This window comes from Tachypleus tridentatus, chromosome 13 (assembly GCF_004210375.1).
Source record: "Tachypleus tridentatus isolate NWPU-2018 chromosome 13, ASM421037v1, whole genome shotgun sequence".
Lineage (NCBI taxonomy): Eukaryota > Metazoa > Arthropoda > Merostomata > Xiphosura > Limulidae > Tachypleus > Tachypleus tridentatus.
This window is the reverse complement of record NC_134837.1, coordinates 234,455,203-234,467,793: the sequence shown is the minus strand read 5'-3', so window position 1 is coordinate 234,467,793 and position 12,591 is coordinate 234,455,203. Positions and strand designations below refer to the sequence as shown.

General features: G+C 34.3%; 1 protein-coding gene across 3 annotated transcripts in view; it reads left to right on the top strand.

Moving 5' to 3' along the window:
- LOC143236991 (irregular chiasm C-roughest protein-like) overlaps positions 1 to 12,591 on the top strand; it is a 136,474-nt gene that overhangs the window by 59,947 nt on the left and 63,936 nt on the right. For all 3 annotated transcript variants that reach the window (XM_076475767.1, XM_076475766.1, XM_076475765.1), the window contains one exon: positions 10,359 to 10,550. In XM_076475767.1, coding sequence (XP_076331882.1) covers positions 10,457 to 10,550 — 94 coding nt within the window. In that variant the 5' untranslated portion in view covers positions 10,359 to 10,456. The remainder of the gene's footprint in view (positions 1 to 10,358; positions 10,551 to 12,591) is intronic.

The following is a 12,591-nucleotide window of genomic DNA, read 5'->3' as shown; positions in this document are numbered from 1 at the left end:
AATTTGTATAGCCTCTTGTGTAGTTTTCTATTTTTTTAAAAGACAACTTAAAACTATTGAATGTTCTCTCTCTAAGTTAATACAACTGAATAATTTTCTGCCAGTTAATTCCATTACATATTTTTTCTAGTTATTTGCTTTATTTGTCACGTAATGCAACTATATTTTTTTTTCTATATAACATTAATACTTAAACTGTAGTTTTTCTTCTTTCTAACTTTTTTTTTTCATATTTGCATTGGCCATGTATCACCGAGTTGTATTATGAAGACAAACGAACTTTTCAAGTATGGTTATTTATAAATAATACAAATGCACATAATACGGTAGCTGACGCTCTCCCCGGCATGGCCAGGTGGGTTAAGGCATTCGACTCGTAATCTGAGGGTCACAGGTTCGAATCCCGGTCGCACCAAATATGCTCATCCTTTCAGCCGTGAGGACGTTATAAGTGACGATCAATCCCACTATTCGTTGGTAAAAGAGTAGCCGAAGAGTTGGCGGTGGGTGGTAATGACTAGTTGCCTTCCCACTAGTCTTACACTGCTAAATTAGGGACGGCTAGCACAGACAGCCCTCGAGTAGCTTTGTGCGAAATTCAAAACAAACAAGCTGACGCTTTTTCTGTAGGAATGCCTTCATTTCTAGCATTTGCATAATTTCTACCTGCATCAACACTCACATTTCACTTCACCTCCATAATTAGGCTTAGATGTTTAACACCTCCCCAGTTCTTGGTGTTTTTGTTCAGAGTATAAACAACATCAGCTAGTAAAACTAATTCATACAACTAAAATTTTCTGTTAGAATTTTTTTCATCATTTGTTTATTTGATTTTGCGCAAAGTTACATGAAATCCATCTGTGTTAGTCATTTCTACTTTTGAAGTTATAAACCAAAGAGAAGACAGCTGGACAATATCAGCCACCATTAACCTTTGGGCTAGTTTTGATAGGCTGAGTACTTAGATTTTACCGACTATTATAATGCACAATATGTTTCAACTCACTGGACCAAATGTGTTTCAGTAATAAACAATAATTTTAAAATTTTAAATTGTGCACACACTTTCGGTAAAAGATCGTGTCTCTGCCATTAAGGTAATTAAAATAATACATATCTTAACTTAACAGCGCATTAATTTTATTCAAATATAGTTGGTAAAGATATGCAATAAATAAATCTTCGTCTCTACCTTTTTTCAATTCCTAATATTTAAAAAATATATTTGATCCAAAATACTACCCTATGTTCGTATTATCGTTTTCTCCTTAAAACTAAGAATAACGTGACGAATTAGTTATTTTAATGAGACAAGAGATACGGATACAGGAGGCAACTTCAAAAATAACGAAAGTTTATGAGCTAAGTTTCATTATACTTAGTAATATAACGCTACTATTATAGGATTACCTAAGTTTTCGGTTTATTTAATTACTGGAGCATGCGAAACTTCCAGTGTAGTAGGTGGGATAGGTTTAAAAAAGCAAATGTACAATATTATGAAGATAAGAGACGAACTGGAATTTTGTTTTATATGCTGCTAAAAAAAATTAAAGGAACAAGTACATATTTTAGTATATCTATATCATAATTAAATTTATGTATAAAAATATATCCGTTCGTCTACAAGTGTATTGTTTTTTTAAACTTGCGAGTGAAGTTTGAAACAACTCAAAATAAACTCATCTCACTCAAGGATAATACAATTCAAGGTACCTTATATAAGGCAGTTACGTGAAACTATGCATTCCTCATTAATTCTCGAAACAAATACCAACATGGATCTCTTGTGCTCATTTTGTCAGTGTGTACCTGCATTTTGGGTACTCAAGCAGTCGGGTGCCATTTGATAGAGAACATGGTAGCCAGGGTAGTCCAGATGCTGGAGGATGGCCAGACCTAAAGGAGGATAGCACAGCGTGTCGGTGTGTCACTGATCGTCATCAATCGACTTTGGCGATGCTACCAAGAGACGAACTCTTATGGCAGGAGACCAGGTCAAGGCCGTCATCACTGCACAACAGCCAGAGAGGGCCGCTACATCGTGACTACCGCTCTATAGGATAGGTTAGCTACGGTTCGGTCACTGTGAAATTACCTTCAGCATTCCACCGGAACCCGTGTGTCAAACCAAACAGTTCGCAATCTTCTGCACGAAGGACGACTTGAGGCCAGGCGGCCTGCAAGAGACGTTCTACTTACAGCGCGATATCGTGTAGCCAGGTTGAGGTTTGTTCGTCAGCACCTGTACTGGGAACATCGTCAATGGGCCGTTGTACTGTGGACAAACGAAAGCAGGTTCGTTTTGTCTCGTGATGATGGACGTACGAAAGTGTGGAGACGCCGAGGAGAGCAATTTTCCACCTGTAACATTGGGCTAGTTGAGGCTTTTGGAGGAGGTTCTGTAATGGTCTGGGCAGGCATATGCTTGGGTGGCTGCATGGACTTACTCATACTCGGCAGGGGTGCTCTAAACGCACGACGATATAGAGACAAAAATCTGGAACCCATTGTGAGGCCTTTTACTGGTGCTGTCGACGACTGGCTCATTCTCATGCAGGTAAACACACGAGCCCAAGTCGCCAAACTGTGTATGGACTTCCTTGGCGAAGAAGGAATAAAGACTTTTATGTGGCCTGCTAGATCTCCAGATTTAAATTTGATTGAACATTGTTAGTATATTTTGTCTTACACTGCTAAATTAGGGACGCCTAGCGCAGGGAGCCCTAGTACTTTTGCGCGAAATTCAAAACAAAAACGTAGTTCCCGCTTGCACGTTCTGAAAGGAAAGGTCGTTTAAATACACCACCACTTCCGAAATTGTGATTAAAGAAGTTTTGCTTTATATGATATTATACATTATTAAGAGTTGAGACAGGTCTCGACGAGCCTTGTGAATCAAGAAATAATTCTTATTAGACAAGTTGCTTCAAGTCTTGTTCTGTTATACGAGGGCTGTTCAAAAAATACGCGGACTGTTTGAATTGCGCGGCTCCAGTTGGTTCCAGGGGAATCCGCTTGGTGTCGCTAGGTTCGCACAGCTCAGCTGATTACGACGCCATTTCCCGATTGCAGATATCTTTATTTGTGTATTAGCTACGCGGTTTTAAGTGAAGTGCGATTTTTTCATTTGGCGGATTTCAGAATGAATGACCTGAAGGAGCAACGACTCACTGTGAAATTTTGTGTTAAACTTGGAAACTCTGCGACTGAAACTTTTGCTATGCTTAACACGGCTTACGGTGATGTTGTTATGAAGCGTACGGCATGTTTCAAGTGGCATGAACGTTTTAAGGATGGTCGACAGTCCATTGAAAATGATGAGCGTGCTGGACGTCTTTCCACGTCAACTGACGACCCACACGTCGACAAAATCAACACCCTGGTGCGGGCAAATCGACGTCTGACTGTCAGGAAGCTTGCTGAAGAGTGTGGGATATCAGTTGGATCTTGTTACGAGATTTTGACCGAAAAATTCGTTGCTGCGAAATTTGTGCCTCAGAACTCGTGAGTTTTTGGCCAAACACTCGATCACTGTTCTTCCCCCCCCTACTCACCTGACCTTGCTCCTTAAGATATTTTCTTTTTCCCCAAACTCAAAAGATCCTTGAAAGAAAGAAAATTTGAGGCGATTCCCGAGATTAAGGCAAATGCGACGAAGGAACTGGAGGACATTACAAAAGAAGCGTACCAGGACTGTTTCAACAAGTGGAAATACCGTTGGGATAAGTGTGTGCGTTGGGGAGGAGAGTACTTTGAAGGAGTCCCAGACCTGTAACTTCTAAATAAAGTACATTTTGTTTTATGACGTCAGTCCGCGTATTTTTTGAACAGCCCTTGTATAACGTATAATATTATAAATATATAATTTGATTGAATTTTTAATTATAGTATTTGTGAAACGAACTAAATTGAGTTAGGTTTCAAAAGAGGATTCTTTTTTTTGTAGAATATTATATATTGTTTGGTTTTTTTCACAAACATTATTTCTCTGCTACTAAGCAGGAAGAAGATTAGTTATAAACGCTTGACGACTCACGACCAAAAAGGAAAAATTGATAAAGTTATTTTTATATATAATATATCGTCTTATGTGAAGACGATAGATCGTATATGTCCAGGTCATGTGCAATTTAAAACTGATACAAATTATATATAAATCATTAAATCAAATTCCTTATGAAATTGGAGTATATACATATACTTCATCAAAGTGGATTAGGCGTTTAGGAACGAAAAAACAAAATCAGATGAACGTATCAGATGTCTCATAAAAGGTTGAAGTTCGTTTTTTTTTAGAAACTTTAGCGTTGGAAATTTACAATACTGTATCCATAAAAAAATATATTTACAACATGTCTGGTTCGATCGCTCTTATTAATACACTAAATTCTAAGTATCTGGTTATTTTTATTATTTCAAGTGTAACAGCAGGCTTGAACACTTTATCCCTAGTTAAGAAAAAAAGCACAAGGGAACTTAACAGTCTTCATACTAATTATTTCTTTCTAACTCACGATATGTTGACTAGGAAAGAAAGTTTATATGTGGCTCAGCGGTACCTATTTAGTGGTTATAACAAAAAAGTTGATGTTCGATTGCTGTAGTAGGTATTGCACATAGAAGGACATTGCTTGAATAATAATATTATGAATAGAAAGCATGTAAATTATTTGTATGAAGTTATTCCATTCGGAGAAATAACAGTAAATAATACAGAAGCTGCGAAAGTTATATGAAAATAATATTGGAACATCATCAAGCGATAATATTTAACGTCAGCACATCTGGTCATGTTCAACTTGATTACCATGCATCTTAACAAATGGTCTGCAGTGTAGTTTCTATTTCAAAAGATACCGAAATAAGGTTGTCACGTCAAAAGCACATCACAGTTTCCTTCTTTCTTTCCATAATATATCTGGTGCACGAGAATGACGGTGTTTCAGTGCCAGTTTCCTAAAGTCCGATAACAAAATAATCTATAAATGCCTTGTCTGACAAAATATATGGTACGTCTTCATATGGAATTGCATTCTCAAACTATTTCATATATTAGAGGTAAAACAGATATGACGTGAAAATTACTTGTGTGCACAAAACGGAGACCCTTGTTCATTATACTGCACAATTCTTTCAAGTACATACAAATTCCTATTGTTACTGCCTTGTATGTTCCTATATTCTCACCTGTTACAGAAACCCGCACATTCCTTTTCGTGGGTAAAAGTATAGCCTGTTGTAGGACTCTTTCTGATTGTTTCAGGTATCCCGTGTTGGTTCTGTTTTCTTTATTTTCCACTATGAGTAAGTACAAATGATATTTCTGTTTAAGAAAGTTTAAGTTCCCTATTTGAACAGCGCTTTATGATCTGAATGTATGAATATTGTGCGTCGAGAATAGCGTTATATGCCTTTCCAAACACGATGAGTTTTCCGTGGCATCAGACTTCCTACGAAATGCTAAACAATGTCAAAATATAAATCTGATACATCATTATAAGTGCGTCTTTGTATCGACAGTAATTGTTACACAACTAGCTGACTTACATATTCTAAATATTTTTATATTACTTTATCACTCTTTTATATATTTGAATATTTCAGGAATTACTACTATTTTATAAAACATTTTCAATTGCTGGAAAGTAAAATTCTCTTTGCAACTGTACCCTGTTTGTTTGTTTATAGTTTCGCGCAAAGCTACACGAGGGCTACCTGCGCTAGCCGTCCCTAATTTAGCAGTTTAAGACTAGAGGGATGGCAACTAGTCATCACCACCCACCGCCAACTCTTGGGCTATTCTTTTACCAACGAATAATGGGATTGACCATCACATTATAACTCCCCCACGGTTGAAAGGGCGAGCATGTTTGGTGTGAAAGAAATTTGAACCCACGACTCTCAGATTAATAGTCTAGAGCCTTAGCGTACATGCTAGCCAGACTGCTACTACTCGTTTTCCAAAGATAACTTTTGTAAGAACTTTTGTCATTATAAAAAAAATATAAATCAAATTGCCAATAAATGGTTCATACTCCAAAAGTAGATTTTGTATTTATAAATTACAATGAAAGAAGGGTGCTTGTCGCAAAATAACTTGTAATCTGATCGCACACATGTTCAATCAATAATTTCATTTTGTATCGTGAAGCAGAAATTCAGAAATAAATCAAAACTAGGCACAGATAAATGTGTAAATATCTTAGTCATTTCGGTGTCATCAAGCTGAAACAATGGAACTATCATAGTGAACTTGTTTATCTGTGAAATTTTAACAGTACTTCTCTTACGCAACGCATTTTAAAAGCATTCTAAAAATTTAAGTCTTTCTTGTCTGAGGATCTCCTACTATAGTACTTTTGGCATTTAATTAACCTACTATGATTTCCAATTGAATAATAAATCTGAAAATGTCAGATTATGTATATGTAAATTAAATTTATTAGTTTTAAACATTTAACTTAGTAAAACCTGTTGGCAGCTTACTTACACTGTGAATCTACAAATTGGTGTTTCACGACCCTTCGCAATAACAACAAGCTACAAGATAAAATTAGCGAAATAGTTTAATAGTTTAAGATACGTATTCTTGATTACCTGTCTTTCCTCTAATTTTTCACTTCAAATTCATAGTGTGATGACATTCAAAACTCATCGTTTATGACGTTATAGGAAAGGTATGTAAAAGTTAGTTCCGATTCAAAATGTTCCTACATTCAAATCATAAAGATGTGATGAGATCGGGACTTTCAAGTATTTAAGAACAAGATATGCTCTGGACTTAATAAAATTGAAAGAAAGCATAATATTATGAATATTACGGTAGCTGCAAGTAAAAAACCAGGTTGGCTCACCAACGGTATAAAAGATAAAATTAAAGAAAAACATCATAAATTTACAAAATTTAAATTGAGTGGTGTTATAAAAGATTAAAAAAGTTCTCCAAACAGAAAATTAGGACATCTAAAAGTATGTAAGAAAAAACATGGCTGAAGTACAACATAAAGGGCTTGAAAAGAAACGTATCTTTATAGGTATGGGGATAACTTAACTAATTGGATAGAAGAATGGCTTGATGGAAGAAAACAGTTTAGTCAATTAATATTGCAAATTGTGTACCTAAGGACTCAGTCATAGGACTATTGCTATTTGTGATTTACATTAATGCTATAGATGAAGGAATAGTCAATAAATTGCTTAAAGTTCCTGATGATATCAATGTCTTGGGTGTTGTTGGCTGTGAATAAGATACTACTGCTTTACAAAATGATTTAGATCCTTTAGTGAGTTTGAAATATAAATGGAAGATGGGGTTTAATTATGATGAATGCAAAATATCGCATATGGGTTGAATTATAAGTATAACTTGGATTGAATAACCTTAAAAGTTTCACAAAATAAAATTATCTTGGTGTAATGGCTGATCAGTCTCTTAAACCATCCAAGTAGTTTACTGTTGCTAATGGTAAAGGAAATAGAATTTTAATTTGTATTAACAGAAATGTTAAAGTTACATCTAAAGAAGTTATAATTTCATTGTATAAGTCACTGGTTAGGGCACGTCTGGAGTATTATGTTCAGTCTTGGATACCTTACCTTAGGAAAGACATTGAATTGTTGAAGAGGGTTCAAAGAAGGGTTACTTAAATGGTACCTGCGATAAAGGAGTTGTCATATGAGGAGAGATTAAGATCCTTAGAATTGTTATATCTTGTAAAAAGAAGAGTTAGAGGAGACTAGATTGAAGTGTTTAAGGTTGTAAAAGGAATTGATAATGTTGATACATCGATAATATATTTTATTTTTAACAGTGAGAATTACAAAACTAGGGTACACAAATATAAATTTAGTCAAAATAGAAACCGTCTTCAGCTAAGACAATTTTATTTTTCAGATAGAATGATTGGCCTAGGGAATGGGTTGCTTTATGATGTTGTGAAGTCAGTAAATTTGAGTTAGTTTAAAAGAAAGTTTTATGAATTATAATGTCCGAAGCTATTTTTATTTATTTAATAATTTTTAGTTTGGCTTAGGTGATGGGATAGTCGAGGTTAACCAACAGGTCTCTTGTTGTCACTTTAACATTATGTTATGTTATTGTAAACACTTCGTAATATATTGTAACATAAATTACGTGTACACAAGCTGTTTCCACGACATTTCCACTCAACCGTCACATACCTCAAGTAAATATAGAATAAAACTGGTATTCATGCTAATTCATACTAAAACATACCGGTCAAGTCGTCGGACTAAGCACCTATGTATTTGCATATCTTCGGGCTGTGACGACATTGACTGTAAAGATGTGATAAAGCTTCAAAATCGTTTTAATACACATACTCTATCTCCGTATACACTGCCAACCAATTGCTTAAAACATTTTAGAAGATACGGTATGTGTTATAAATAAAGTAATCATTATATTTTGCTATTACTATAATATACATTTAGAGGAAATGTAATAATTACAGCTTAAGGCAACAAAAATAAAGTTATTTTAACGTAAATCCACTGCTGTTTTTTAGCCATCTGGGATAGTACCACCTTCTTTTATGAAAAAGGTTTTATGGTCAGTCACAGTCTCTCGTAATTGTAAGATATTTTTAATTTATTTTCCAAGATTTTCAGTTTATTTACTTGCTGTTACGTATAGCACAAAGATATACAATGGGCTTTCTGTTTTGTATCAACCAATATATCAAAACAAGATATTTAGATTTATAAGCTTTCAGACTAACCTTTGTGTCAACGCCACCGAAAGGCAATGTCAAGATAAACGTACAACATTGTAAATCAGTTATTCTTAAGCCCAGAAAACTTTATCATTTTCAGCATAAGATAATCTGAGTTTGAAATTCCTAATAACTTACCAGTATTATATTATACTATATAACTTTTGTTTGTTTTTTGTTATTGTGAACTTCGTGCAAAACTACTCCAGGGCTATCTGCGCTAGCAGTCTCTAATTTAGAAGTGTAAGACGAGGGAAGGGAGCTAGTCATCACCACCTCCAGCTGTGGAGGCGTTATAATGTAACTGTCAATCCCACTATTCCTTGTAAAAGAGTAGCGCAAGATTTGTCGGTGGGTTGTAATGACTAGCTGCCTTCCTGCTAAATTAGAGACGGCTCGCGCAAATAGCCCTCGTGTAGCTTTGCGGGAAATTCAAACCAAACCAAACCAATAACTATATATATACCTACATGGAGCAGTAGAGTATTGTCAGTTTAGACGTATTTCTTCAGGAACATAGAAACTCGTTGCTCTTATAAATGAATAGCGAAAGGTAAAATATTGGGTTTATTAATTTAATTAGAGCTATGCATTTTTCCCCAATGCATTTCTAACATCAACGAGTATTACAAAATACCTGAAAACAATCGACTTGAAAAATAATTTACGAAATTTAAGTATATACATCTAATTTATTTCTATCCATAAACACCTGTTCCGTTCGAGCGTAAATTTTACAAGACGTGTTTACCAATTTTCTTCGACTTACATCAGTATTATGATATTTGGAATTGCATTTATTTTTACAGTCACGCAACTACCATTAAAATGCGTGAAACTACCTATGAACCATTTATCTTTCAATATATTGTTGTTAATCGTGCAATAAATTCATAGTTAAATCACTTACCCATTTCAAGAGTACGGTATTTACACGTACAGATAAAATGAAGCTCAGGCGTACATCTCATGTTCCTTTTACAATGCTACCCACTGGCACAACAGTATGTCTGTAGACTTGCACCGTTAAATAGTAGGTTTTGATACTCCTTACGGGCAGAGCACAAATAATCCATTGTGAAGGATTTTGCTCAACTCTAAAGAAACAAACAAAATATTTTCTAATACAAATTTCTTTTAATTCCTTCTTGTATTTTAATATTTTTTACTTTGGTATAAAAAATGGTTAAATTTATTTCAAGTAGTTTACTTTTCTAAGAATATAATAAGAAAAGATAAAACTTGTTGAGCTTTTACACAGTTGTAGAGAGGAGAAATATAATATTTTATTGATTAACTTGAACCTGATAAAATTACATACTTACGTTCCTAATTAAAGAATATATTAATCTGATTGACAGGGAAATATAGTTTTTCAATATTACTTTCTTTAGCTGTTTGATACACAGTAAAAGCCATAATAAATATGCACTACCTTTAATTATACAAGTAATCAAATTCAGTAAAAAAACAAGTTTTTATTCTATAATAGAAACAAGCACAATAGGAAAAAAACAGCTTCTGAGGAGAGTTATAAACTGGTTGCATTTTCTTAATTTCCAATTGCTTAGTTTTTTACGTATTATTATTTGATCATATGTACGATGCGTTTTACAGATTCTGCTCCACAGAGATTTATAAGGGAGCCCGAAGATAAGACTGTGATTCTCGGTGAAGATGTTCTACTACCGTGTAGAGTCGAAAATAAGGTTGGAATGTTGCAGTGGACACGAGAAGGTTTTGGACTTGGATCGGACCGAGAACTGATCGGATTTCCTCGATACACCATGGTTGGAAATGATGAAGAAGGTTAGTACAAGAAAAAATACTTTAATGCTAGTTAAACCTATTCTATTATTAGAATATTTTACTGATTTTAGCTTCTACAGTAATATTTAAGAACATTATCTAAAATCGGTAATTTAATTTAAATCTGTAATCTTGTGAGGAGTTACGCTAAAAAGAGTCGTTTTAACCTCATGAAGACATGACCGCAAACTAATACAATAAAGAAAAAAAAACAGATTTTATCTAATCTCTCAAATATCCACAGCAAAACCTTTTTTTTTTATCAACAGGTAAACCTCTTACATCATGTCGTCATGCGCTCACCACATATCTATGTTACATGAGAGAAGTAGCACGTGCATAACAGATAACATGCGTTCTGCCGTACATTAAAATATTTAAGATCATTGATTAACCTGTTCAGTGCCGTAGACGAGATAACTCGTCTAAGCCGATCGGTAACATAGTGCCACGGACGAGTTAATTCGTTCTCAATAATACCTAACTTCAACGCTAGATTTCAGTACCATACATGCATTTGACCTACTTACAAACTGTTTCACTTGCGATCCAAAATGGCGTCACGAAAAAGTTACAAAATATTGTTTTAGCTCGTAGGCAACGTTGTATTTAGCCTGAACGACATGGATTGCCTACGTGACTGCTTATTGCATCGTGAGTGAAGTAGTAACCTCTAGATATTACCTGAATTACAACTGAAGGACATTACTTTGACAACCTTACATAAAAGGACGTATTAAAGAATGTACTGTTAGCGTAAAAACAAGTATTAACCATTTAGAAACAATAAAGGAACAAAGGTAATTTGAAAAAGTAAAAAAAGCTCAATTTAATTGTTTTCTCAAGCATGTGTTACGCGAAACCTGAGCATTATTGTGAAATATTATTATTTGTGTCCTGTATTTACCTTCTGAGTTTACATATAACCCAGTTACTCTTTAATACTATCCAAAGCATGACGTCAAAAAGAATAAATAATAGTTGGAATTGTTCCATTGTTTTCTCTGGTTTTTTTTTTTTTTAGTTATTGTTGCACTATATTTGTTGCTTTCTTAATACCACTGGAAGATGAATGTCTCACTAACTGGTCTTGTTTCTGAAGGAATGACGTGATGAATAAGAATGCTCACATATCTGTTAACAGTTAACAGTGTATTAACATTCAGTAGATATCCAACACTATTGGATAGTATGGAGTCTACACTTGTATTTGTTCCCCAGCATTTATACTTCAGAAAATGTTGACTGTGACGTTTCTCTTTTCTCTCACATCGAAAGAAAAAAGCACCGAAAAACTTTAATGACTGCTTGAATCCAAATATGGTCTCACCTATAATAGGAACCTCTTATTTATTTTTACCATCCCATTGTTTGATGTATGCTGCTCATTTTATCTCTTTGATTTGGTTTTCTCTTCTATGATGTTCAGCATTTACATATACAATAACACCATGTGTGCTGTATTATTTTAAAGATAGCATTTATATCTGTGATTACACCTAGGTCATTTCTATTAAATTATTATTTAATGTAAGTTTTGAAGAGCTTGAGCGCTTTTGCTGTGGCCATTTCTATTATCAAGAACACTAGTTTATTGTTTTCTAACCATGAGTTTCCATATGCTTTCTACAAACAAATACAACTTTGCCCTGTTTAATCGTTTAAAATTACAAGCCAAAACTTTGATTTCAAAAAAATATTTATGTTACACATTTGTGCTATGAGCCATAAGTGTATTCACTACGTTATTGCTCTTAATCGTGTAATTTTAAATGATTTTAAAGCAATTGCATCGGTGCAGAACTCCCTTAGTGGTTGAATGACATTCAATCTCAAAACATGTAACTTTTCTACAGTGTATTTACGTTCCATTATTTACATTTGCATGGCATAACTTTAATTACTCAGTGTAAAAAGGTATAAACTATATTTTGACAAATTCCTCAACCAATATTTTTATGAGCACAAAACCCGAAATGGCCTCAGGTACATTGTTTGAGTTTTAGACCAAATATTTATGGTAGCCAATATATTTTGTTCG